General features: G+C 44.3%; 1 protein-coding gene across 1 annotated transcript; it reads left to right on the top strand.

Annotated features, from left to right (window-relative positions):
- The first annotated feature begins 705 nt into the window (after positions 1-705).
- On the top strand, positions 706-25446 carry SQLE (squalene epoxidase). The gene is made up of 11 exons (XM_056854403.1): positions 706-990; positions 8245-8497; positions 10544-10724; positions 13107-13203; positions 16011-16124; positions 16609-16780; positions 17842-17937; positions 19626-19768; positions 22387-22483; positions 23135-23222; positions 25223-25446. Exons 1-11 carry the CDS (start codon positions 706-708, stop codon positions 25410-25412), a joined length of 1716 nt encoding a protein of 571 aa, XP_056710381.1. The 3' UTR covers positions 25413-25446.
- The last annotated feature ends 1567 nt before the right edge of the window (positions 25447-27013 follow it).

Genomic DNA, 27013 nt, shown 5'->3' with positions numbered 1-27013 from the left:
TATTTGCCTCGGAGAAAACTGAGGCTGGGAAGCATCTAGCTGGTTACCTGAGACCAAGAGGAAGCTGAGGTAGAAAAACCTGCCTGAGCTGTGCTTTTATCCACAGGAGGACATCCCTTAACAACAAAAAACCCCAAACCTGAGCGTTTCCCCTCCTGTCTTTCACGGGATCTGCCTGCCTCAAGTTAGTGTAGCTGTTTGCCTTTTCGTAATTTGCAGGCGTCTCTTGGAAAAGACTGAGAAAAAACTGAACCACGTTTTGAATTTTGATATTTCACTTGGTTGGTTGTTTGTTTTTAAAGAGGGAGGATTTTAAAATGTTTTTAGATAAGTACAAATCAACAAATGGCAGAATGAGTGGAAGTGAAAATGCCCTTTTCCAGGATATATAAATTCACCTGATTATTATTAGGTGGGAGTAAGCAACCCTGAATGTCACTTTCCCCCCTTCCTTGGTAATTACTTTAGTATATCTGACAAGAGAAACCAAGGGCTGAATTTGCTAAGCTGTTTGAGCAGCGTTTTTGCTTTCTAGTAAGATTTTAAAAACATTTCTTTCCTCTCTTGTTTTGTAAAATGGGGATCTTTGTAATTTCGTAGGAGCGTTCACAGGTTGTACAGAAAACCTCTTTTTTTCCAGGAGACTTATTCAGGAACAAGCTCGTTAAAGGAACCTGTCACTGGACTGAAACGGCACACCCAACAATGTGGACTTTTTTAGGCATCGCCTCCTTCGTCTATGTCTATAAGAAATGTGGAGACTTGATGAGTTATGCCAACAAGGAGGTGCTGATCTCCATGCTGGTGTTCTTTTCTCTTGGGTTGTTGCTTTCCTATCGATACCGGTTGAGGGGGCTCAAACAGCAGAAGCACAAGAATCCCCGGTGGGGGCTGCTCTGTAACTTTCTTGCCGCTGTGCCCTTCATTGGATTTTTCTGGACTAAATCTCACACGGAACCTGAAGAAGACCTGCAACCTGAATACCAGAAGGTAGGCTGGGATCTTAACATGAAAAAGAGGAGCCAAGTTTGTGTGTCAAGTCGCTTCAGACTCATGGCGACCCTATGAATCAATGTCCTCCAAAATGTCTAATCTTTGACAGCCTTGCTCAGATCTTGCAAATTGAGGGCTGTGGATTCCTTTATTGAGTCAATCCATCTCCTGTTGGGTCTTCCTCTTTTCCTGCTGCCCTCAACTTTTCCTAGCGTGACTGTCTTTTCCAGTGACTCTTGTCTTCTCATAATGTGACCAAAATACGATAGCCTTAGTTTGTTTGCTGCATTTATAACTTGCCTTTTCCCCCAAGGGGGACCCAAAGCAGCTTACACCATTCTCCTTGCCTCCATTTCATCTTCATGACAACCCTGTGATGTAGGTTAGGCTGAGAGAGGCTGACTTGCCAAAAGCCAACCATTGAACTTCCAGGGCAGAATGGGGATTCAAACCTAAGCCACCCAGATCCTAGTCTGACACTAACCACTACTCGGCACTGGCTGACTGTTGCTATTCTGATTTCTTGTATTAAAATCCTTTGTTGGGATTTAAAGGGGAAAAAACAATTTGGCATGTGAGGGGAGTGTACCCTCTACTTTTGGAAAACCTTGCTGTGGGTCTGTGTTCCGTGAACACTCTTGTGCATTTTGTTGAATAGTCTATATCCCCAGATTAAGGGAGAAGAGGCTTTATTTTTAATATCAGGAAAATTCAAGATATCTTCCCCTCATTTGTATTCACCAGAGCTGGCATCTCCTAGTTGCGTAATATGGTATCAAATAATTGAAGAAAGACAATATTCAGAAACGATGGGATATTTGTTCCACGTAATTTAAAAAATCCTATCTGAGGAGGTACAGTTGCCACAGATACGTGCCCTTGTTCAAAAGGAAGACTTTAATATTTGGATTATTCCTGTTTAAACTATGCTAGCCAAAAGATTGAGTGTTGGTTACAACATAAAAAGACTGGCATTTGATATAAAATATAAAATTTTGTGTACATATGTACATCTTTTAATCTCTCTCCCTCTGTTTTTTTGCTACTTTCCTAGTCCATTCTGTCCGTCAGATTTTTATTTCATACATATTGTGTTCATTCAGGAAGCTTACTTCTGTTCTTTAGCAGCATCCCATAACAATCAGACTTCTAGCCTTGATTCTCAATAGAGGGTTTCTTGATGACATTAAGGAATGAAAATAAACTAAACCAAAAAGCCACTGTTCTCCCAAGGCACAAACTTATCAATACCAAAAGTCCAAGTCAGCTGTTGCTGTACTGGCTTGTTTCCAATACAGTGCAACCTCCGATTCTCGCTCTCTTTCTGATTTGTGTGCAAGAGAGTTAAAATGGAGGATTTCTATACTTATCTATCACACATAGGTAAGAACTGGCCATTTGCCAGTTGAAGAAATCCTGGTGCTTAACATTTTGATTGGAAAGGGGTAGAATTCCTCTGTAAACACTTGTTAAGATGGCTTTGCTTAGATTTTTGTGGCATGGTTCTCAAAGTCCTTAAGTTACAGTATTGCAGCTTTAATTATATGCTTGGGAAATGCCTGTTGTTTGGAAAGTGGATGACCCATGGATTGCAGGGATTACTGGGCTGATGGGGTAAGTCTGTTCCCAGACACGTTGCACTTCATTTCAAGGCTCTTCCTGAATGGTGTTTGTTGAGTTTGGCCCATACAGACCAGTGGGGCCTGCTGCCCACAAAGTCCCGTTCTTGACAGCCTGATTTTTAAGGGGAAGGAGTAGGAGAGGTAGGCATCCACTCTGTGAGGACAGAGTCCCAGACTCAATCCCCAAAACCACCTGTTTTGAACAAGTCTAATGTGATCGAGAAGGGAATGGACCTCCCCATACCCAAAACCCTGAAGAGCCACTTCCGGTCATAGCAGGCAATAGTACCCTGGATGGACCAATGGTTTGACTCAGAAGGCAGCTTCCTATGTTGACTGATGGTGGGGGTGAGTGGGATACAAGAAGAAGAGTTGGTTTTTATATGCCAACTTAAGGGAGAATCAAACCGGTTTACAATCACCTTCCCCTCCCCACAACAGACACCCTGTGAGGTAGGTGGGGATGAGAGAGCTCTAAGAGAGCTGTGACTAGCCCAAGGTCGCCCAGCTGGCTTCATGTGGAGGAGTGGGAAAACCAACCCAGTTCACCAGATTATAGTCCGCTGCTCATGTGGAGGAGTGAGGAATCAAACCCGGTTCTCCAGATCAGAGTCCACTGCTCCAAACCACCGCTCTTAACCACTACTCCATGCAATGCTTTGCCCCACTTGAACCATAGCCTTGAGTCCAATGTTTTATTTTATCCCATGTCTATAGGCTTTATTTTATTTATTACAGTTTTTTGATCCTCTCTTTTATCCATGGAGTTCAAGGCACTATTCATAGTTCTCCCCACTTCCATTTTACCCTCATAGCAAATGCTGTGAGGTAGTTTAGGCTTATCTTGTTTTCTTTCCCTACTTTTCCACACAAATGGGCTCATAAGCCCACGTTGGAAGAACAAAATTAAATCAGAAAGGAGCGAAGCACCCATAATGAATACATCTCAAAGAATAAATCATTTTGAAGCTGTAACAAGGCCACAAAGGAAGACAACCCGAACAGTGGCCTGTTTCCAAAAGCAACAGTAAGGATTTGGAATGTATCCCGAAAGCTAGTGAAGCCCTTTTTCAGAAGAGAGTCCTTAAAATGATTAATTTACTTCATTTATGCCTTGCCTTTCTCCTCCAAGCACCTTACTTCATTCTCCTATCCTCCACTTTATCTTAACAACCTTGTGCGGTAGATTAGGTTGAGTGTGTGTGACTGGCATAAGGTCAGCCAGTGTACTTCCAGGGCAGTGTGGAGATCTGAACCTGGGTCTCCCAGAAGTTAATATGACATTAATCACTTAAGACGATGGTTCAGGTTTCATAACGTGCCCTGGCATTCCATATCATTAACTTCCATACAACTGGCTGCTTTGCTCATTACAAAATCAGTGAATTTAAGCCAGCGTGGTGTAGTGGTTAAGAGCAGTGGTTTGGAGCGGTGGACTTTGATCTGGAGAACTGGGTTTGATTCCCCACTCCACGTGAGTGGCGGAGGCTAATCTGGTGAACTGGATTTGTTTCCCCACTCCTCCACATGAAGCCAGCTGGGTGACTTTGGGCTATTCACACTCTCTCAGCCCCACCTACATCACAGGGTGTCTGTTATGGGGAAGGGAAAGTGATTGTAAGCCGGTTTGATTCTGCCTTAACTGGTAGAGAAAGTTGCCATATAAAAACCAACTCTTCTTCTCTTCCATGGTGAAAACTCTTTTAAGTTCTCTAAGTTCTTGTGACTCTGGCCTGCCTCTGTGTCACAATCCTGGTATTCCTTGGCGGTTGCCCTTCCTATATTAACCAGGGCCGACCTTGCTTAGCTTCTGAGATCTGATGGGATCAGGCTAGCTTGAGGCTATCCAGGTCAGGGATAGTTACCTGCAATCTAGTAACTTAAATAATTGATAGCTTTGTCGGTGCATGGCTCAATCCAGAGCCAAAATCCATGTGATTCCTCTTACTGCAGCCAACCAGAATATCCTATCACATTGTGCAATCTTTTGTGTTTTCTGGTCTGGCATGCTACACAGCTGGTATTGGGGAGCAGTTTGTGACTAGCTGTTATCAGGCCTTGATCTGACACCAGTTAGCCACACCCTGTGCCAATTAAAGTCATCTAAGCAGGTTGCAGACTGATGCTTTAACATCATGGCCTGGAAGATGTCTCCCCCCCCTTTTTTTTTTTTTTTTAAATCGAGCTTGGTTTGCTACTGCGCGAAGCACCCCAACGCAGACAGGCTTGGCTACGATCCACAAATCACTTGAAGCAATTCCAACAATATAGGTCTAGCAGCAGATACATCAAGAGAGACAGAGCTAGTGTGCTGATTAAGATTTCCACCTGGAGATTGCTTCGAGTAAATTCTGTGCAGTAGAGGAGTACTAAAAATAGCATTCCTGTTTACAGTCTCAACTGGGAAAGTCCATCGTGCCACCTCATTTGCTGCATGTTTAAATCAGGCCATTATTGCAAAGCAAGCTGCAGTTTTGAAATCCTTACTGGGGACAAAACAACTTCCATAAGTAGATGAGTAAATGGAATGTTGATGGAACTGTTATTCCTCCTGCTTACATTTCAGCTGCTGAATCTTACTTAAAATGTGAAAAATGAAAGATTGTGGGAGTTTCAGAATCATTGATGGAGCTGGCACCTTTGGCTAGGGGTGGAAAAACATTCTTGATTTGTATGCCAGCTGTGGTGGCAAAGCTGGTAAGATAATGAATTACGATCTGGTAGGCTATATCCATAACACTCTCCTCCAACACCACATTTCAAAGGAATCGTCTTTCTTATCAGCTTTCTTCATTGTCCAGCTTTCATGTGTGTGTGTGTGTAAAGTGCCTTCAAGTCGCAGCCGACTTATGGCGACCCCTTTTGGGGTTTTCATGGCAAGAGACTAACAGAGGTGGTTTGCCAGTGCCTTCCTCTGCACAGCAACCCTGGTATTCCTTGGTGGTCTCCCATCCAAATACTAACCAGGGCTGACCCTTCTTAGCTTCTGAGATCTGATGAGATCACGCTAGCCTGGGCCATCCAGGTCAGGGCCCAGCTTTCATACCCATACATATTAATAGGGGAACGCTATGGCATGAATTAACTTGATCTTGGTGGCCAGTGACACACCCTTACACTTAAGGATCTTTTCTATTTCCTTCATGGCTTCCCTTCCCAGTCTCAATTTCCTTCTGATTTCTTGGCTGCAGCCTCCCTTTTGGTTGATGATGTGCTGGAAAAGACAATAATGCTAGGAAAAGTTGAAGGCAGCAGGAAAAGAGGAAGACCCAACAAGAGATGGATTGATTCTATAAAGGAAGCCACGGCCTTCAGTTTGCAAGACCTGAGGAAGGCCGTTAAAGATAGGACATTTTGGAGAACATTGATTCATAGGGTCACCATGAGTCGGAAGCGACTTGACTGCACTTAACACACACACAGACAGGTTGCTGTTCACATCTCAGCCATGAACTTTCTCTTAGCCTTGGCTTCCCATCTGCATTATGGGAATAATACCGGTCTATCTGTTGTAAAGATCAATGTGACCATGTGCATATGAAATGCTTTGAACACTGAAAGCACTATGTACATTCTAGGTCTTCTGTCAAAAAGCACAGTCACAATGGTATTCTGTATTTCTTCTGTTACTTATCTTCAGCATATCACTTATCACTGGATTACATTTGCATTAGAAAGCACCTTAGTGGTAGACTCAGGAAGAAATGCTTGTGAGACATTGGGATAATTTACACCTGGGCTTTATTTACATCAGCATATAATTAGAGCAGCAACATTTGACAAATGACAGTCATTGCAATTCTCTGTGGTTATGTACAAACTTCGAATGAAAACTATATAGTACTAGTGAAGCTGCTTTGCAGCCACTTTGGCATTCATCTCCCTTTCTGTAATGTCTAATAGAGCTGACTTTCCGTTGATGTCTTAACATTCTGTGGCTGTTACTGCACTAGGTATTCCCAGCGATGTATCAAGAGTTTGGAAATGTTATAAAAAACATCGCTTTAAAAGGGTTTTTGGATGCCACAGCTAAAAAATGGTTGGAAGACATCTTCACAGCTAAAGGGGCCAAACAAAGTGCGAACAGTATTTTTTATAACAGTTTCAAACTCTTAATACATCACTGGGAATACCTAGTGCTGTAACAGCCTGTGTTTCCCTGGCCACAGTCCTCACAAGGAAATGTGGAACAGCAGCATTAGGTACATTCTGCTTGTACCTTTGGAACTCTGGGGAATTAAACGTTCAGTTGCCATTGGCGGCTGCAGTCAACATTTAGTGGAAGTTGTGTCTGGTTTATCCCTGAATGTAGCTGCTAGAAGAAGAAGAGTTGGTTTTTATATGCGGACTTTCTCTACCTCTTAAGGAAGAATCAAACCGGCTTACAATCACCTTCCCCTCCCCTCCCCTCCCCACAACAGACACCCTGTGAGGTAGGTGAGGCTGAGGGAGCTCTAAGAGAGCTGTGACTGGCCCAAGGTGGGTGACCTTGGGCTAGTCACACTCCCACAGCGCCACCTACCTCACAGGGTGTCTGTTGTGGGGAAGGGAAGGTGATTGTCAGCCGGTTTGATGCTTCCTTAAGTGGTGGAGAAAGTCGGCATATAAAAACCAACTCCTCCTCCTCCTCTGTATAAACCAACAGTTTCTGGGACTTCACTGGAACTCTTGCAGTCCACATTGCAGCAGATCAAAATAATAATGTTTGGAAAATACATATAAAGCTACTAATTTTGCATCATTGTTAAGTTTAAGGGTTGAAAAAGGGAAACCCCAAACTAGTCATTCTAATTAGAATTATATAGAATCATAGAGTTGGAAGGGACCATCAGGGTCATCTAGTCCAGTCCCCTGCACAATGGAGGAAATTCACAACTAACTCCCCCCCCAACACCCCCAGTGACCCCTACTCCATGCCCAGAAGATGGCCAAGATTCCCTCCCTCTCATCATCTGCCTAAGGTCACAGAATCAGCATTGCTGACAGATGGCCATCTAACCTCTTCTTAAAAACCTCCAGGGAAGGAGAGCTCACCACTTCCTGAGGAAGCGTGTTCCACTGAGGAGCCGCTCTAACTGTTAGAAAATTCTTCCTAATGTCTAGATGGAAACTCTTTTGATTTAATTTTAACCTGTTGGTTCTGGTCCGACCTCCTGGGGCAACAGGAAACAACTCGGCACCATCCTCTATGTGACAGCCCTTCAAGTACTTGAAGATGGTTATCATAATTCAAAGTAATCTCCCCTTCCCTGATACTTCAAGCGGCCTATAGCCTTGTGGGGGAGGAGGCAGAATGCGGTGGACCTTCTGGCTGTGTTCTCTGTACAGAAGAAGGGAACAGGTAAAAGGAATGGTCTCCCTTCCACTCCCTCTGCTCTTCCTTGCTGGGTCCTCTCACAGGCCAACACCCACTGGAAATTCCTGTAGGTCCTTGGATTTGAACCGGTGCTCGCTGATATGAATTTGAAGTTATATGGGATGCATGTCCACACGTGAAGAATCCTTAGTGTCATTTTTGGTCACCGGCTTGCTAAATTCCCTAAAGCTATGGTACATCCATAGGCTGTAAGAAAGTACTCCCGCAACTGTCTAAACGTGCCATTTTGTTTTCGGTTTTGCCTTTACACAGGGTAGAAGGAAGGTCAATACCCCACTGGAGACCACAACGGAGACTTCGACAGCTTCAGTGCTGCCTCCTCAGTACGATCCAGAGGTTATCATTGTGGGGTCTGGTGTGCTTGGTTCTGCTTTGGCAGCGGTGCTGGCAAGGGATGGCAGGAAAGTGACAGTAATCGAGAGGGATCTGAAGGAACCTGACAGGATAGTTGGAGAACTGCTGCAGCCTGGAGGGTATAACGCCCTGAAAGATCTGGGCCTGGAAGGTAGGCGACCAGCGACCTTGATCTTTTGTGTTCACTGATCCAGCTTTGTTTATAATTCAGGAGGCAGTCTAAGCCTCATCCTTCAACCATATTAACAGACAACCCCTCCTGCCCCCTCAATGATTGGTTCATAGGCCAAAATAACTAGGCAACCAAACCCCATATGAAAAAACATAAGAAAGGCCATGCTGGATCAGACCAAGGCCCATCAAGTCCAGCAGTCTGTTCACACAGTGGCCAACCAGGTGCCTCTAGGAAGGCCACAAACCAGACAACTGCAACAGCATTATGCTGCCTGTGTTCCACAGCACCTAATATAATGGGCATGCTCCTCTGATACTGTAGAGAATAGGTATGCATGATCACTAGTATCCATTTTGACTAGTAGCCTTGGATAGTCCTAGAAGCTGTCACCACATCCTGGGGCAGGTTGTTCCACAATTTAACTATGTGTTGTATGAAGAAATACACCCTTTTTCTGTTTTGAATCTCTCACCATTCAGCTTCAGCAGATGACCCCACATTCTAGTATTATAAGAGAGGGAGAAGCTTCTCCCTGGCCACTCTCTCCATACCCAGCATAATTTTATAGACCTCTATCATGTCTCCCCTTACTCGCCTTTTTTTCTAAGCTTAACAGCCCTAAGCATTTTAACCTCACAGGGCAGTTGCTCTAGCCCCCTGATCATTTTGGTTGCTCTTTTCTGCACCTTCTCAAGCTCTGCAATATCATTTTTTTAGGTGTGACCAGAACTGTGCACTGTATTCAATGGCACTAATCCATAAATCCATAAATATGTCACTAATCCAAGCATTTAATGTTAATTTTGAAGAACAAAAGAGCCTCAAGAAAACGGAGGCAAAGCGAAGGGAAACACAGGGACAGAGATGAAGGCATCTATACCTAGGAGTGAAAAAGCAGGGTGTAACTTGTTCAGCATTTCTAAGACTTCACCCCGCATCTTCATGAACGTGAGAGGTAGCCCCAATTAAGAATGATGTCTTTTCCCTAGTTGCCAGTTCAGTCATAGGATTGTACTGACAGACCCATTACTTGGCTATCCAAGATTGGTTAGGCGTTCAGCGGCCAGAGTAGCATGGGCCAGGAGAAATTTCTCAAGTTTAGAGATGCTTCACATCACAGTTATGTAGCTTGGTATTATATTTTGGGGAGTGTCCACTCATGAGGCAGGTTAACCTCAACGCCCCCACTGTAGGAATCCATGCCAGATGGGAACACGATGTGTGCAACAGAGGATCATTGCTCCACTTAACGTTGCCGATGACGTTCATTTAATGTACAATGTAATTCGTAAATTATACTAATTCAACAGGCCATTTTTAGGCGCATTGATTTAGGGCAGCTTCTGACAAGGAAAGCACGCCCCGTGAATGATGAGATGTGGGTTTAGAGCAAAGCTTCTTAAACTGTGGGTATGAGTTTTCATGAGTCACAGCTCACTTCTTCAGATAGTTTCTGTTGGCACACTAGCTCTTTTTCTGCAACAGGGATAATACCAGGAATCTATCTTCAGCTGAAGTATTGCAAGTAATTTTGTATAACACTGGGGAGGTTTTTTTTTTAAGTCAAATCTGTGCTGTGTTTGTATGAACCAGGCAGCCCCATGTTTATTCTGTATTATTCGTATTCTGTGTTTTCCCCCTCTTTAATGTGAAAACTTCTAGGTCCTTGAATAATTTTGATAGATTTAAAAACAAAGCCTGCTGTAGGACCTGCAACAAATTTACCATTGTTCTTTCAAATGTATCTTGGGAGCAATGAAAGCTAGAAACCTACTTTTCTATAAACAGAGGAAAGGTCTTTCATATCTTTTCCATAGTGAAAGCTCTTTTAAGTTCTCGTGACTCCCTCCAGATTCTGCATTTTTCTTCAGGCTCCATCAAGCTGGGGCAAATATTCATTGCCTAACCCTATCGTGGACTAAACAATACACATTTAATATGGCTGTGTGGTCCAGTTTAATGTATAATCTCATATTGATCGATCTTTTGTTATAGCCATTCTTTTTTACATTTATTTTGCAGAGGCAGTAGAAGGGATTGATGCTCACACAATCAACGGCTACGTCGTTCACAACCTGGAAAGCCAATCTGAGGTTGAAATCCCTTATCCTCAAGAGGCGAATGGCCGAGTGCAGAGTGGAAGAGCTTTCCATCATGGGCGTTTCATCATGGGTCTCCGAAGGATGGCCATGGCGGAACCCAAGTAAGGGTGGATGGCAACATGAATAATAAGGCTCTCTGTGAAGTTAGCATGCTCCAGTAGTTTCAATTTAAATGTTTCTTCTTTAGTCTTTCCCCCCTGCTTGGGCCAAATACACTCACTGTCTAACAGTCCGCTAGAGGTAGAACCGTAGCTATAAACTGAATGTTGATCTTTGAAAATAAATCCACAGACGTTACTAAACATGCACCTCCTCCATGGCTTACTGCAGTTTTGCTTCCACGTAGACTGGACACCATGCTGTAGTCAGGCCTGGTATCCTCCTGAAATAAGAACATAAGGATCAGATTCAACAGTCCTAGTCCAGCATCCTGTTTCCAGCAGTGGACAGTCAGACGCCACAGGGAAGCCCGCAAGCAGGGCGTCTTGGGCCCAGCCCTCATTAGCTGGCTGCTTCCCAGCATCTCAGAGGCATTCCACCTCTGAGAGCCAGCGTTATTAAGAGCGGTAGACTCTAATCTGGGGAACTAGGTTTGATTCCCAACTCCTCCACATGAGCGGCGGATTTTAATCTGGAGAACCAGGTCGGTTTCCCCACTCCTACATTTGAAGACAGCTGGGTGACCTTGGGCTAGTCAGTCCTCGCTGGACTCTCTCAGCCCCACCTACCTCACAAGGTGTCTGTTGTGGGGAGAAGTGAGGGTGATTGTAAGCTGGTTTGATTCTCCTTAAAAGGTAGAGAAAGTCGTCATATAAAAACCAACTCTTCTTCTTCTCTGAATGAAGCCATTCTGGTGTGCCATGATTCCCTATCTTCTGTCCCTGTCCTCTGGTACTGTAGGTTGATCACCCACATTTCAGCCCTTGTTATGATTAAACATAAAACCACGCTGTCGAAAGTCCTGCTTCTGCCTCTTCCTTTCATTAAGAGACCGAAACAGGAGAGAAGGATTTAACACGCTGATCGCTTATGTTCTTATGTTCTTAGCTGCTTATTTCTTCCCCGCCTCCCCAAATTGCCTCAGACTCCCACAGTCCTGTGATCTTTTTAATACTACGCTGCTCTCGTGGGCGAGATCTTGGAGGGACATTGGCATTGTGCAAGGCTGGCACAGATCTGGTCAAAGTGGAGACTCTGCTGCGGCCACCGGGCAGTGCCTGTCTTTTCTCACTTTGGCCGAAGGGGATCAGAATGGTATCGGCCAGGAAAAAACAGCAACTAGTCAGCAAACTTTCAGTCTGGCACCTGGGAATCTAAATCCCCAACTAGGTGCTTTGTGCTGCTGTTCTGTGTGTCTGCAGATCAGTTTTATTATTGTTATTATTGTTACTATTACTAATATTCCACTTTTCTCCCTGATTGGGGGCCCAAAGAGCCAGTGTGGTGTAGTGGTTAAGAGCGGTGGACTCTGACCTGGAGAACCAGGCTTGATTCCCCACTCCTCCACATGAGCGGTGGACGCTAATCTGGCGAACTGGGTTGGTTTCCTGACTCCTCCACATGAAACCAGCTGGGTGACCTTGGGCTAGTCACAACTCTCTTAGAGCTCTCTCAGGCTCACCTACCTCACAGGGTGTCTGTTGTGGGGAGGGGAAGGGAAGGTGATTGTAAGCAGGTTTGATTCTTAAGCGGTAGAGAAAGTCAGCATATAAAAACCAACTCTTCTTCTACTACTTCTACTTCTTCTTCTTCTACTTCTCAAATGATCCCTCCCCCTCTTCTATTTAATTCTCCCCTTGTGAGGGGAGGTTAAGCTGAGAGATTGTGACAAGCCCAGGGTTACCTGCTGGGCCCCCGTTGTTGAATGGAGATTCAAATCCAGTCATCTCAAATCCTAGTCCGACACTCTTAACCATTAGGCGCTCCATCCCTCAGTTGGGTGTCCCTGCGCCAACAATGGCCACTGCCTCACTTCATAATAGCTTTTTGCCAGCGTGATAAGACCTCTGGGAGGGAGGAAATAACGTGCTACCACATAGATCTGTGATCATTCCTTACCACCTTGCAGTACATTGGACAGGTGGGGAAAACCCCATGGCACAGAGTGGTAAGCTGCAGTACTGCAGTCCAAGCTCTGCTCATGACCTGAGTTCGATCCTGACGGAAGTCGGTTTCAGTTAGCTGGCCCAAGATTGACTCAGCCTTCTATCCTTCCAAGGTCGGTAAAATGGGTACCCAGCTTGCTGGGGGTAAAGTGTAGCCGACTGGTGAAGCCACTGGCAAACCACCCCACAAACATAGTCTGCCTAGTAAACGTCGGGATGTGACGTCACCCCATGGGTAATGACCCGGTGCTTGCACAGGGGACTAACTTTACCTTTTACCGTTGATTACTCTTTCTCCTGTGCAGTTGCGGTGCTGTGGAATTTGGAGAGTGGCATTTTGTGCATGTGCATTTTGAAAAAGAATCTGCTTTCTTTCAGTGCAAAATTCATTGAAGGGACAGTACTACAGCTGCTTGAAGAAGATGAATGTGTGGTGGGAGTTTTGTACAGAGAGAAAGAAACTGGTGACGCCAAGGTGAGTCTTCAGGTTTCACACATGATATGCCAGTCCTTCTGGTCTCCAGTGACCTTTGTAATAAATTAAAGCAGAGATGGAATTAATCTAACCAAATAAATAAACGTAGTTAAACCTATTCTGACAATGTGAATGGCGCTATTAGAGTTTTATCATAATGGACGTGTTTAATAAGAGTACAGGTAGAGTATCCCTTATGCGGACATCCCATATCCGGACTGATCCGAAAACCGGACCCTTCAAGCCGGCATGCAGGCAGATCTGTGCTGCCTGCTTTCAATGTTTCCTCTCACCTAAAAAATAATAAAATACAGTGTGCACTGCATTGTAGGTGGAGACTAAGAGCCCACCGTTGTTAGTTTGTTGTTTGTTGTTGCTCTTGTTTAACAGCTGATACAGGTATTCTGGTGAGATAGTTACACCTTTGCTTTCTGAGGGTTCTATGTGCACAAAATTATTGAAAATATTGTTTAAAATTACATTCAGGCTAAGGGTATAAAGTGTATATAAAACACAAATGAATTGGGGTCCCGTCCCCAAGATACCTCATTATGTATGGGCAAAAATTCCAAAATATTCCAGTATACGGTAAGATCTAAAATGTGGACCGCTTCTGGTCCCAAGCAGTCTGGATAAGGGATACTCAACCTGTCCTTCAGTGTTACTCCTCTGAAGATGCCTGCCACAGCTGCTGGTGAAACGTCAGGAAAGAAAATACCAAGACCACGGTCACACAGCCCGGATAGCCTACAAGAACCGATGATACTCAGCCTGTTTTGAATATTTGTTGCTTTGTTAAGGCCTCTGTGGGTGTCTGTTGAGGTTGTGTGGTGTCATGAATATTCATAAATATTCCAGCCGTTGAGAGGTAACCAGTCCACACAGATGGTCTGAGAGAAGAAATGGCAGAAGGTGTGGTGTTGCTGGCTCAAAGAGCTGCAAAGTGGCCAAGAGGTCTTCTGACTTGCCCAGCTGACCTCTGCTTCTCCAGATTCTGCTTCCTTTGTTTAGTGGCTGAGACTGTTGGGGAAACCAGAATAGAGTTCTGTTTGCAAGTTCTTCGATACTAGCATACACGGAAGGTGGTGCATAGGGGAGTGTTGGATTTAGGAAGCATCTTGTTTGCAGATTTTCACAGATTTATGTCTCTTCACTTGCATAGCACTTTGAGAAGCAGGCTGCCCAATTTTATTGACAAAAATATTTTATTCTGCCATTTGGCTTTTCACAAAGCCCTCTAATTCTGTAATCCTAGTCCTACTGCATTGTTCATGTTGTTTTATGCTGCCTTTGTGCTGTTTTATATCTAGGGCTGCCAGGCTGCTATGGTGGGAGAACTCCCGCTGGCAGCCCTAGATGCCTGCCACCACTCCAGGCGGCAGCAGGGAAAACAAAAATGGTTACATCAGCTGCATTGCTACGTCACTTCCGGGAAAAAACCCAGAAGTGGCATACGGTAGCTCTGGAAATCACCAGAAACTCTGTGGTTTTACCATAGAGTTTCCAGTGGTTCCTAGAGCTACCGTAATCACGTCTGGGTTTTTCCTGGAAGTGATGAAGTGATGCAGCTGACATTGCCCCAATGTCCCCACCCCCAAAACCTCCTACCAGTTGCCAGACCTGACAACCCTATTTATGTCCTGTAATCTGCTGTAAGTTTCAGTGAGAAAGTTTCAGTGTTTTTATTTATTTTATTAACTTTGTTTACGTATGAAAGATGCCAATGACTTACACCTGAGGAGTCACTCCTTCTAAGAAGCAGATGCCCAGTCAGGCATACATGGACTAAAGCCTCAGATTGTTCAGAGGGTTACCTAACAGGGAAAGATGGTGCACAATTAAGTTTCTGGCACCCGCTTATGTCCTAGTTAGGAGTATGTGACTCAGCTTTCAGGTTGCATATTGTAATTCCATACAAGAGCACGGAGGGAACAAAGCAAGATCAGGGAGTACTTAATTAACTAATTGTAGTCTTCCATGTACCCATGTTGACCAAGCCTTCTGTAAATTAACTCATATTTCAAAAGGTGAGGAAATTCTTTGCTTGCAGTCCTAATTAGTGCTATTAACAGCAACTTTTGAGTTCAGTGGTTTTTGATTAAATGTCTGTTTGTCGACTGACAGTATCACTACTGCTAGATAGGATAGCTGCTTTTTCCAGAACATCTCAAATACCCTCCCTTAGCAGACGATACTTGATACAATCTCCAACGCCAACCTTCCATAAGCAAAACTATAAGCTTCTGTCTTAGAGGGTCTGACTGAAATCAGGAGAGCCAGCGTGGTGTAGTGGTTATGAGCTGTGGTTTGGAGCGGTGGACTCTAATCTGGAGAACCGAGTTCGATTCTCCACTCCTCCACATGAGCAGTGGAGGCTAATCTGGTGAACTGGAATTGTTTCCCACTCCTATACACGAAGCCAGCTGGGTGACCTTGGGCAAGTTACAATTCTCTTAGAGCTCTTTCAGCCCCACCTACCTCTCAGGGTGTCCTGTTGTGGGGAGGAGAAGGGAAGGTGATTGTAAGCTAGTTTGATTCTTCTTTTAAGTGGTAGAGAAAGTTGGCATATAAAAACCAACTCTTCTTCTTTTTCTCTTATTTCAAGGTGATGCTGCAGAAGAACATGGCAAACTTCTGTACCAGCATGCTGCGCAATTTTCTTTTGAGTCACTTGACAATTACATGTGCGCATTTCAGATAGGAAATTTCCCCTGACAACTCAGGCGGGGCTAGGCTGCCTCTGGAAGTTGCTCCAAGGCCCTGCTTATCCAGGTAGTGATTGTGCGTTGTGATCCTTTGTGTTGCAGGAACTCCGTGCGCCCCTTACGGTTGTCGCCGACGGTCTCTTTTCTAAGTTTAGGAAGAATCTCGTCTCCAACAAAGTTAAAGTCCCGTCCCATTTTGTAGGTTGCGTTTTGAAGGTAAGCGTTCCTTTAAGAAAAGCTGTTATCAAATTCTGGTGCATAAAGTAATGCATCAGTTGCTGTGATTGAGGCACTTTCGTCAGAGTACTCTAATTTAAACGTTGATTGTTGCAATTCCTGTGGCATTTTAAATGCTTTGCAGATCCTCTGGTGCTTTCACGCATCCTGAATAATGCACTTTCAACCCACTTTCAGTGCACTTTAACGATCGTTTGCAAGTGAATTTTGCTGTTTCACACAGTAAAATCCAGCTGCAAAGTGCACTGAAAGTGCATTATTCGGCATGTGTGAAAGCGCCCCTCGTCTCACCCAGTCTCCCAACACTGTTGGGACATTTGTTTGTAATTCTGCAAATCAGGAACTGATTCAGAATTTAAGTCATTTGCCCAATCGTGTTACCCCAATGAATTCTTGGGAGCACATATTGAGTCAATGAAATACAGCTTGAATATATATATTTTTTTCTTTTCGCTTTTTAAAGGATACACCTCAATATAAAGCTAACCACGCTGAACTTGTGTTGGGAAATCCTAGTCCTGTGCTTATCTACCAGATTTCTTCCAGTGAAACTCGCGTTCTTGTTGACATTCGAGGTGAAATGCCAAAGAACCTTAAAGAATACATGGTGGAGGAAATTTATCCACAGCTGCCAGGTAAGGACGTCTACTTCAGAAGGAATCGTCCGCTTGACTTGGTGCACTGTGCAGTCCTTTCAATTCTATATTACTTTGCAATGTGAGTAGCTCTGATGTACCACTGACTCCATAAACAGGCAGCCCCCCCCCCCTGCAGCCTTTGTTGATGCAGCAAAGGGTAACTTTGTTGTGTGGTGAGTGTGATGCACATTAGCCTTGTGTGGCATGGCAATTCACTAACCTGTTGCAGTAGCTGTAAGGCAGGGGTCCCCCTGAGCTTTTCGAGCTTGCTGACACCTTTGAAATTCTGACACAGGGTGGTGGGCATGGTCACAAAATGACTGCCACAGGAGGCAGAGCCAGCTACAAAATGTCAGGGAGTGAGGTTATGTGTAACCCTAATAGGGACTCTTCAACATTTCAGGCAGAAGCTCTGGCTGACTGGATGCCTTTTAAAATAAGCATACTGTTTAAGTATTTTTTTTTTTGCATATACACAGCTTGCCTTCAGTCACACAGTGGCGATCCTTGTCCTGTGTCTTTAAAGTGCTACTGGACCCCTACTCTTTTCTACTGCATTTCACAAGGTGATTGAAGTATGGTTGGATTATATTCTTTGGCATCAGAGAGATTTCTGGCCCTGCCACCCCACCCCACCCACCACTGAACACCTGAGCTCTTCTTCTCAGATGCTCTGTTTCAGGATCACACAGTTCCTCGTCTACAGCAAAGCTTCTTAAACTGTGGGTCACTACTTCATACGGGGTCGCCTATCTGAATGTGGGGCTCGCGGAAAATTTGGCAACAGTAGAAGAATTGTTTTAAAAAACATTTCTTTATGATTTGTTATCAGTAAATGTTTGATTTGTATACCTGTTTTATATACCTATACACCCGGATTCGCGTAAACATTTCTCAGGTGAAAAGGGGTCGTGAGTGAAAAAAGTTTAAGAAGGCCTGGTCTACAGTATTGTCATTCCTTTGCAGTTTTAGAGGTTTCCTTCCAATTCTTAGTGAATGGAAAAAAACTTTTAGAAATGACCGAAATATTGTATAATTACTGGTTTTTTTTTTTGCAGAGCACATACAGGAACCATTCCTCATAGCCATTCAGAACGATCGACTGAGGGCCATGCCAGCAAGCTTTTTACCGCCTTCCCCTGTTAACAAAGCAGGTCCGTAAATAGAAGAGAGACGAATGCTGGGGGCATGAGGGGTGGGAACGAATGGGCAAGCTGAGGAGGGTGTACCTTTGACTTCCTTTCTTTATTTGAACATGACACCCTTTCATCACAAATGATTTTGGAAAGATGATTCAGTTTTCTGAGATTGCGGGTCCATGTCCTGGGAGCTTGCTTTTTGAGGAACACAAGGCCACAAATTCCTTAGATGTGCAGGGCCAAGTCTTTGGATCCTAGCCAAAGGTTTTCATGCACTGGTGAAGGACATTACATAAGAACATAAGTAAGGCATGCTGAATCAGACCAAGGCCCATCAGGTCCAGCAGTCTGGTCACACAGTGGCCAACTGGGTGCCTCCAGGAAGCCCACAAACAAGACAACTGCAGCAGGACCATCATGCCTGTGTTCTACAACACCTAACATATTCGGCATGCTCCTCTTATCCTGGAGAGAATAGGCATGCATCATGACTAGTATCCATTTTTACTAGTAGCCATGAATCCCCCTCTCCTCCATGAACATGTCCACTCTCCTCTTAAAGCCTTCCAAGTTGGCAGCCATCACCACATCCTGGGTGAATCTCTCACCCTCCAGACATGAGAAAATTCCCTTCCCTTCTCAAAACTGATTAGCTGCTCTGCACACCCCCAACCCTGAAATCCCATTGTGTGTATCTGCTGAACAAAGAAGTGTCCAAGTTACTATATATTTGTGTAAAGTGCCTTCAAGTCGCAGCCGACTTATGGTGACCCCTTTTGGGGGGTTTCATGGCAAGAGACTAACAGAGGTGGTTTGCCAGTGCCTTCCTCTGCACAGCAACCCTGGTATTCCTTGGTGGTCTCCCATCCAAATACTAACCAGGGCTGACCCTGCTTAGCTTCTGAGATCTGACGAGATCAGGCTAGCCTGGGCCATCCAGGTCAGGGCTACTATATATTTACACTCTGGTAATTATTAAGTTTGTAGGAGGTCTCAACAGCAGGACGTGTCAGGATTGTTTGTGTCATGGGGCTTGTTTTGGGATATTTACAGTCTTGGCCCTGCAAGTATGACCTACAAGCTGCTTTGAAGCATTTGCACGCAAGAAGCAAAAGCACCTTTTTTGAACTTCTGCCTACTATCACACAAGACCGATACAGACTAGAATGCAGAATTACATCCCCTCTCACATTAGCAATATTCAGAGTGTGACAAATAGTGCAACCGAGGCTCAAACCTGTTTTTCAGCACCTTGTGTGAAAGTGTGCTAAATGTCTCGTGCATAGGTAAGCTGACTTAGACCTGCAGAATGGCTTAATGAGCCCAATGGTAGCTGAAGTAGTGCTAATAAACACGTTAGATGGTGATAAATATTTCATTGACCCTTCAGATGGTGATAAATATTTAGTTGAACCTTGCAAAACTGTTTCAAAAGAATTACAAAATGTTGCATGAAAAGGGGGTCACGTGAAGCTGCCTTACTGAATCAGACCCTTGGTCCATCAAAGTCAGACCGGCAGCGGCTCTCCAGGGTCTCACGCAGAAGTCTTTCACATCAACTGCCTAGTCCCTTTAACTGAAGATGCAGGGGATTGAACCTGGGACCTTCTGCTTGCCAAGCAGATGCTCTACTACTGAGCCACAGCCCCTCAATGTTGTAGCTGTTTGATTGTGATTGAGATTAGGAGTGTGTTCTTTTTCAGGAGTCCTTCTCCTGGGTGATGCTTACAACATGAGGCACCCTCTAACAGGCGGAGGGATGAGTGTGATTCTGAATGACATCAAGATCTGGAGGAGTTTGCTGCAGGCCATCCCAGATTTCTACGAGGACGCCGATCTTCTACAGGTAGAGCTTGATTTTGTATTTTGGCCCTTGAATATTGACGCAGCTACTTGAAAATGTCCCATCTAATTGGTCGAGGAGAAGGAGGTTCAGGTGCAAATTGGAGGAGATCAGCGGTCGAAACCTGTGTTCTGAGCATCTGCAAACCACGTATTCAGAGCAGGACGGGAGGGTGATTTCTCTGTTCAAATTACTGATAGTTTACATGGGCTAGCAAGGCACTGGCAGTCTTTAAGCAGAGGCTGGACAAGCACTTGTCAGGGATGCTCTAGGCTGATCCTGCATTAATTAGAGTGTTGGACTGGATGGCCTGTGTGGCCCCTTCCAACTCTACGATTCTGTGAAAGGAGACAAAATACAACAGAGAACAACACAGTTCGTGCTTCCTGTTACCATTTGCCGTTGTTTGTGTGGCAAGACCATGACTGAAACAGTTGTTGTTCAATCTGCACATCTCTATGGGGAAAACCCTGTAGCAGGTAGCTATGATATCGCTACTCTCTTCTTGCTGAGTTTGCAAGTTAACTGACAGTCTGAGCACTTTTCAACTGTCAATGAGCCTTGTTTGCTTAGAGCTACTTTCATCTTAGCCAGTTAATTGGAACAGTGCCAGAAAAGTTAGATTAATTGCTTTTTAAAAGAGGTTAAGAGTTGAGATTGGTTTTCTTATCTTTCTATATCAGATGTAACTCATATGCACATGTTTATTGTCTTGTTAGCACCTATGTTTTATTTTTATAAATATAAACAGAACAGAAAAAAGGAAAGAAAATAGAAACTGTATCACAACAGCAATTACTGTTATATCAAAAGAAAGAGAAGAAAAAGTTTACATATAATAAAAAATTATACAATTGGCAGTAAACAATATATAATAGCAACAATTATGAGCAGTTAACAGTGATATAATAATAAGCATTAAAATGGTGATTATAATGACTCTGGACAGACGAGTTGTGCTTATTACATAAGAACGTAAGAAAAGCCCTGCTGGATCAGACCAAGGCCCATCAAGTCCTGCAGTCTGTTCACACAGTGGCCAACCGGGTACCTCTAGAAGCCCCCAAACAAGACGACTGCAGCAGCATTGCCCTGCCTGTGTTCCACAGCACCTAATATAATAGGCACACTCCTCTGATCCCGGAGAGAATAGGCATCCATCATGACTAGTATCCATTTTTACTAGCAGCCATGAATAGCTCTATCTTCCATGAACATGTCTGCTCCCCTCTTAAAGCCTTCCAAGTTGGCAGCCATCACCAAATCCTGGGGCAGGAAGTTCCGCATTGGTTTATGAAGTGGTGGCAGACCAAAATGGTGAGAGGAAGCAAGCCAAATGAAATTGAGCTTGCTTCATAAGCTGTGTAGTGGTTAGAATGCCTGACTAGGATCTAGGAGACCCGTGTTAGATTCTCAGCTCTGTTACGGAAATTGGCTGGGAGACCCTGGGCTGGCCACTCTCGGACTAACCTACCTCACAGGACGGTGTTTGTGAGAATAAAATGTAGGAGAGAACGATGTAAGCCACTTTGGGTTCCCATGGAGGAGAAAAGCGGGGTACAAATATCTAAATACCGGCTGAGTATCCCTTATCTGGACTGCTTGGGACCAGAAGTGGTTTGTAGTGGTGTAGTGGTTAAGAGTGGTGGTTTGGAGCGGTAGACTCTGATCTGGAGAAATGGGTTTGATTCCCCACTCCTCCCCATGAGCAGCAGAGGCTAATCTGGTGAACTGGATTTGGTTCCCTGCTCCTACACATTAAGCCAGCTGGGTTACTTTGGGCTAGTCACAGTTCTCTCAGCCCCACCTACCTCACAGGGTGTTGGTTATGGGGAGGGAAAGGGAAGGTGATTGTAAGCCAGTTTGAGTCTCCCTTAAGTGGTAGAGAAAGTTGGCATATACAAACCAACTCTTCTTCTATTTTGGATCTTCCTGTATTTTGGAATTTTTGCATATACATGGGATGGGTCCCACATTTTATTTATGTTTTATATATATAAACTTTATACACGTAATTTTAAACAATATTTTTAATAATTTTGTGTACATCGGACCATCAGTGGCACTGCTGAGGGCCTGTGACTAATGCCTGCTCAAAATGTCCGGTTTTTGGATCAGTCCAGGTATCGGATGTCCGGATAAGGGATACTCAACCTGTACATAAATTCCCAATGCATTAACTTTTTGTCATAGCATTATTAAATTTAGCTACAAGGCTCTGTGTACTCTGAAGCTTTGGGGTGTGAATGTGGTGCTAATAAGCAAAATACTCTTTTTTGGACAGACCTCCCTACTACGGTTGTTCCTTTCTCAGAGAGAGAGAGAGCATATCTGGGAAGAAGAAATCAGTTCAGAGAATAATTTTGGAAAAGTGAAAATGTTGTACCATACTGACTCTCCTCATGCAAACTTTATTCCTTGCAGAGCACAGAGTGTATCACAGGGGGTGTTCGCTTGTAAGATGGATCTCTACAAAAGCAAGGTCTTGGGACCCCTTCCCATAGTAAGCTTCTCTGCCACTTTAATGTGCCATCTTAAAACATCACAAACGATTAGCTCCCTTTGGATACCCGTGCCTCATTGCTCTCTGACTTCAGCAAGTAACTGCTTACCTTTTGCAGGCAAAGAAGACCTTTTACTGGACAAGAAGAAAAAACCACTCTTTTGTGGTAAACGTCCTTGCGCAGGCCCTTTATGAATTATTTTCTGCACCAGACGGTAAGTGGATTTCAAAATGATACCTTTGAAAGTAGTTGCATCTCAGTAAATGATTATATCCCCAATATACCAGTGTCTGGCTTCAGTGGCATTTGGTGAAGCACCTAGATTGATAGATGTGCCAGATACCACTTCAGATACAGCAGAGCAGCCTTTTAACACGGAGACATGAAGCTGCCTTATACTGTGTCTGACCCTTGATCCATCAAGATCAGTATTGCCTGCTCAGACGGGCAGCAGCTCTCTAGGGTTTCGGGCAGAAGCCTTTCACATCCGATTCCCGATACCTTTAACTAGAGATGCTGGGGATTGAACCAGGGACCTTCTGCATACCAAGCAGATGCTCTGCCACTGAGCCACAGCTGCTCCCTAGTTGATCATAAGGGCTGGAACATGTGGTTTGATGATCATGGGACTACAGCAAAAAAATGGCATTCCCATTATGTGACTTGCCCCCTTTCGTGGTGTACCATTATATTGGTGGCCAGCTTGGTATAGTGGTTAGGAGCAGTGGACTCTAATGTGGCAAGTGTGGTATAGTATGTGTGTAAAGGTGTGCTGCCATAGATTTGGCAAAGATTATCCTTATTTTAAAAGCCTTTGAACCATTTTGCCGGGACACTTTGTTTGACCTCTCCTTCCATTTGCCAGATTCTCTGCATCAGTTGAGGCGAGCCTGCTTCCTTTACTTCAAACTTGGTGGCAAGTGTATTTCCGGTCCGGTTGGATTACTCTCTGTGTAAGTTTGGGGAGGGGGAGTCACAACCCCCTACTCAAGTTGCCATAAGCGAGAGGACTCATCAAGGCCAGCTTCAGAATTGTAGAGGCCCTGGGGGAGAGGTTTTTAGGGGCCTTCATAACCAGAGAGGGGTGGCGAGGGCCAGAAAGCCAAAGGAAAAGCATGGCTCGTGGTTTTCTCTCCACATTAGAAGTGAGCTTATCCTGAGTCATACCATTGGCACATCCAGTTTTGTTGCCAACTTGCTCCAGGTGTGGCCTGGAGTTCTATCAGAATTACAACGGATCTCCACACTAGAGAGATGAGTTTCCCTGGAGGAAAGGGCAGCTTTGAAGGTTGTCTGTTGTGGGGAGGGGAAGAGAAGGTGATTGTAAGGCAGTTTGATTCTCCCTTAAATGGTAGAGAAAGTCAGCATATAAAAACCAACTCTTCTTCATGGTCTCATGCTGGCAAGAGTTCCTCAGAGTCATGAACAGAGGAAAGTCTTTGCAGCGCTTGCTGTTTGAGGTCTTCTTACTGGAGATGGTGGGGATTGAACCTGAGATCTCTCTTCATGCAAAATAGATACTTTCCTGTTGAGCCATAGCCAAGCTAGAACACTTTTTACAATCCACTGTACTTGCAGAGGAGACCCTGTCTGACCTCTGCCAAGCCAGTTCCTCTTTGGTTCAAAAGTTACCAAATGTTTTCCTCAGAAAACCCAAATCACCCACTGGGCTCCAGAATTCCTCCTAGTGCACAGTGTAGGTAATTCTGCCACCAGCTCCCAGTTCCAAAAGGCTTAGCTTTTCCAGGGAGGAGCTGAGAGCGACTCTTCCCTAGCTAGTTTCCCAAGACAAAAAGCAAACACTGACCTTGCAGAGTAGAGGCTCTGGCAAGGGAGGGCTGCTTTCACAAAACACAAGTTTGGAAGGTGGTTTATCTAAAACCCAAAAAGGCACTATGGATTTAGGCCTGAGACCCCAAGAAGATTACAAGACACGCCAATTAAAGGCTAACAAATTTATTTAAAAGATAGTGCTTCGTTACAGGAAAGAAAGATATTTGTGGAGCAGTTGGCACAAAACAACAAAGCTTTTCATATTACTAACTACACATTTAGTTCAGGCAAATTGGCAAGATTATGCAGAGCAAGTTACAAAAGACAAAATCATTGGTTCGAAGATTTTACCAGGGTTTCCAAAGCAAGATTTGCTTCCAACATGCAGAGTTTCAGCCACGCATGGTTTTCCTGAAAGGAATCAAAAGAGATGATGAAAGCCCGGGACATGACCAGCATGTCCCCAAGGCTCCATATTTTGGATCAGAAAAAGGTTCATATTTATTCCTTCAACCTCAAAGGCTAGAGGCCAGTTAACCAATGAGGTCGTCAGAAAACGAATAAACCTATGAATTAATTGTCATGTCAGTGCTGACCCTTTGAAGGCAAGGAGGAGTTTGCATTACTGCAGTAAAATGCAAACACCTGTATCTTCTCAGGGTTGGCAAGGTAGCAGGAGGCTGACACATTTGTCACCTTGGAAACTAATCGCTGTTTTATGGTTCACAATAGGGAGGATGTATGCAGATTGGGGCCAGCTGGATTAGGGCTGGTTCCAACCTTCAAAGACATTCCTCAAACTGAAAGTAACTTCTTCTCGTGGGGGTAATTTGCAAGAGAGCTGGTTTCTGACTTGTCAGCTCTGAGATTTAATATCAAATTCAACTAGGCTGCAGCCTGAACCAAAGTTTTGGGATCACAAGGGAACGCAGGGGCTTTTCCTTGACAGTACTCCCCAGCCTCCTTTAGCAGCTGTGCTGCTCCATTTAGAGTCCAAAAAAATATGTGTGGAGAAGCAGAGAGAACTAGCTTGTAATAAAATGACTGATTTGTATTAGTACTAAACCCTCTAGGATGAAAGTATTACAGGGAAGGGGAACCCCCAATACAGTGGCTGCTTAGTCTGCAAATTTTGCTAACGTGACACACACAACCTTCTTACTTTTTCCTCCCACTGCAGCTTGTCGCCTCAGCCGGTGGTCCTGATCGGACACTTCTTTGCCGTGGCGCTCTACGCCGTCTATTTCTGCTTCAAGTCGGAATCGTGGATCACCAAACCGCGGGCGTTTCTCAGCAGCACTGCCGTGATGTACCGAGCGTGCTCTGTAATATTTCCACTCATCTACTCGGAAATAAAGTACATCTGTTGAACTGAAAGGAGATGGACCTGCAGCAAGAGGAGAGCCTAAGGAAGGCCCCCTCTCTCTTCCTCCCCCTTCACCTTGTGAATATGGAATGATTCAGTCCTCCCTTGATTTTAAACAAACCCAGAACTTTTATTGAGGACTTGCCTTTATTTTGTGATATTATGTTTGTGATATTATGTGTATCTTTATATAGCCAGGCAGCCTGATCCTTGCATACAGTTGATACAAATCTGCACTGTTCTGGTGGTTCCAAGCATGTGGGTACATGTTTATCTCTTTACTGAAAGGAGAGGTGCTTAGGTGAAGACCCTCAAAGTGCAGGGGGAAATATGATCCTTCCCCACATTCTGGGAATAAATATTCAGCACAAAAGATAGTAAGTAGCCATTTCTGATGTGGTGTCTGTCAGGCTTCTTGCCCTGTCTCCTCTGGTATCCTTTTAACTGTACGTTAAAAGCACAGAGCTGCTGCCAAAAATGGCAGCACTGTGTCAGTCTCCCCCTTCCTTTCATGTCACGTTGCCACCATCTTCCTGCTGCGGAGCTGCAACCTGGAATTGTGTTGTTGCAGGGGACAGTAGCGTGCAGCATGACAGTGCTTATACACGGGATAAACTCTTTATGACACGCACGTGGAGCAGAGGGAACTCAATGTGGGACTCCTGTGTTTGATAGCAATCCCATGTTTCTTGTATCCTGTAGCCCTGCCCCGGGACAACAGTACTAATGGAGACTGCCATTGCAGGAGAATCATTAGCCCAGTTATCATTGATGTCATAAACCTAAGCCCAGGTTGAGGTTTTGTACGAATGAACTATTCCCTTCTGCTAGAAAACTCCCTTGTTGAAGACATGGGCTGGCTGGAATCTTCCCAGCCTGCCAGATTTATATGGGCAGGGAATTTTTGGTATAAAGGAGCATTCCATTATATGAACTACCCCCTGCAGTCTTGAAGTGATACAGTCCAGACACAGATTGACCCTTTTGGTGCAAATTATAGTTGGGCTTTCTTTTGATTCCCAGTGATCCCTGCATGTTTGTGTGGCGTTGGCTCCGTTATCCCTGCTGGTAAGTTGTTACCCTTGAAGGATTTCTGGGGCCAATTTTACAGGGGACTGCAGGATCTAGCTGTTGGATGTGCATAGAAGAATACAGATGTGTATATATAAAAGTGATACAAATGAAGTTTATAAAAGAGGTAGATGTTTACAAAGACCACTATTAACTGTTGAGAGCACTGGTAGAAGAAGTGCTGATTGTGACACTGTTATTGAGCATGCCCCAGTAACGTCAGTGAGAAGCAGATCACACAAAGAAGGGACAACTTGAACCATGTGGGGTTTTTTGGGCGGGGGTGGTTGCTGTTATCGGTACATTCCTCCCTTTTGTTCGCATTTTTTTTAAAAAATCTTGATGTGAAATTTTCTTCTACTGCCATATAAAATCTTAAAATCTTCAGTTAATAGCCCTGGATGTGTTTTTCACTCTGGTATACCGTAAGCCTGAACTGATCCTAGAAGCTAAAACGACTAAAATGAGACTATCATACTTTGGTCACATTATGAGAAGACGAGTCACTGGAAAAGACAATCATGCTAGGAAATG

The sequence above is a fragment of the Euleptes europaea genome, chromosome 8, assembly GCF_029931775.1.
Source record: "Euleptes europaea isolate rEulEur1 chromosome 8, rEulEur1.hap1, whole genome shotgun sequence".
NCBI lineage: Eukaryota > Metazoa > Chordata > Lepidosauria > Squamata > Sphaerodactylidae > Euleptes > Euleptes europaea.
Note: the sequence above shows the minus strand (reverse complement) of the source record. Positions and strands in the feature narration are given on the sequence as shown.

Excerpts from the sequence above, each read along its gene's own strand:
- SQLE (XM_056854403.1), top strand. The coding sequence starts at position 706 with ATGTGGACTTTTTTAGGCATCGCCTCCTTCGTCTATGTCTATAAGAAA. Across the intron at positions 19,769-22,386 it reads AGGACGCCGATCTTCTACAG|GCAAAGAAGACCTTTTACTG; the intron begins GTAGAGCTTGAT and ends TACCTTTTGCAG. Across the intron at positions 22,484-23,134 it reads ATTATTTTCTGCACCAGACG|ATTCTCTGCATCAGTTGAGG; the intron begins GTAAGTGGATTT and ends TCCATTTGCCAG.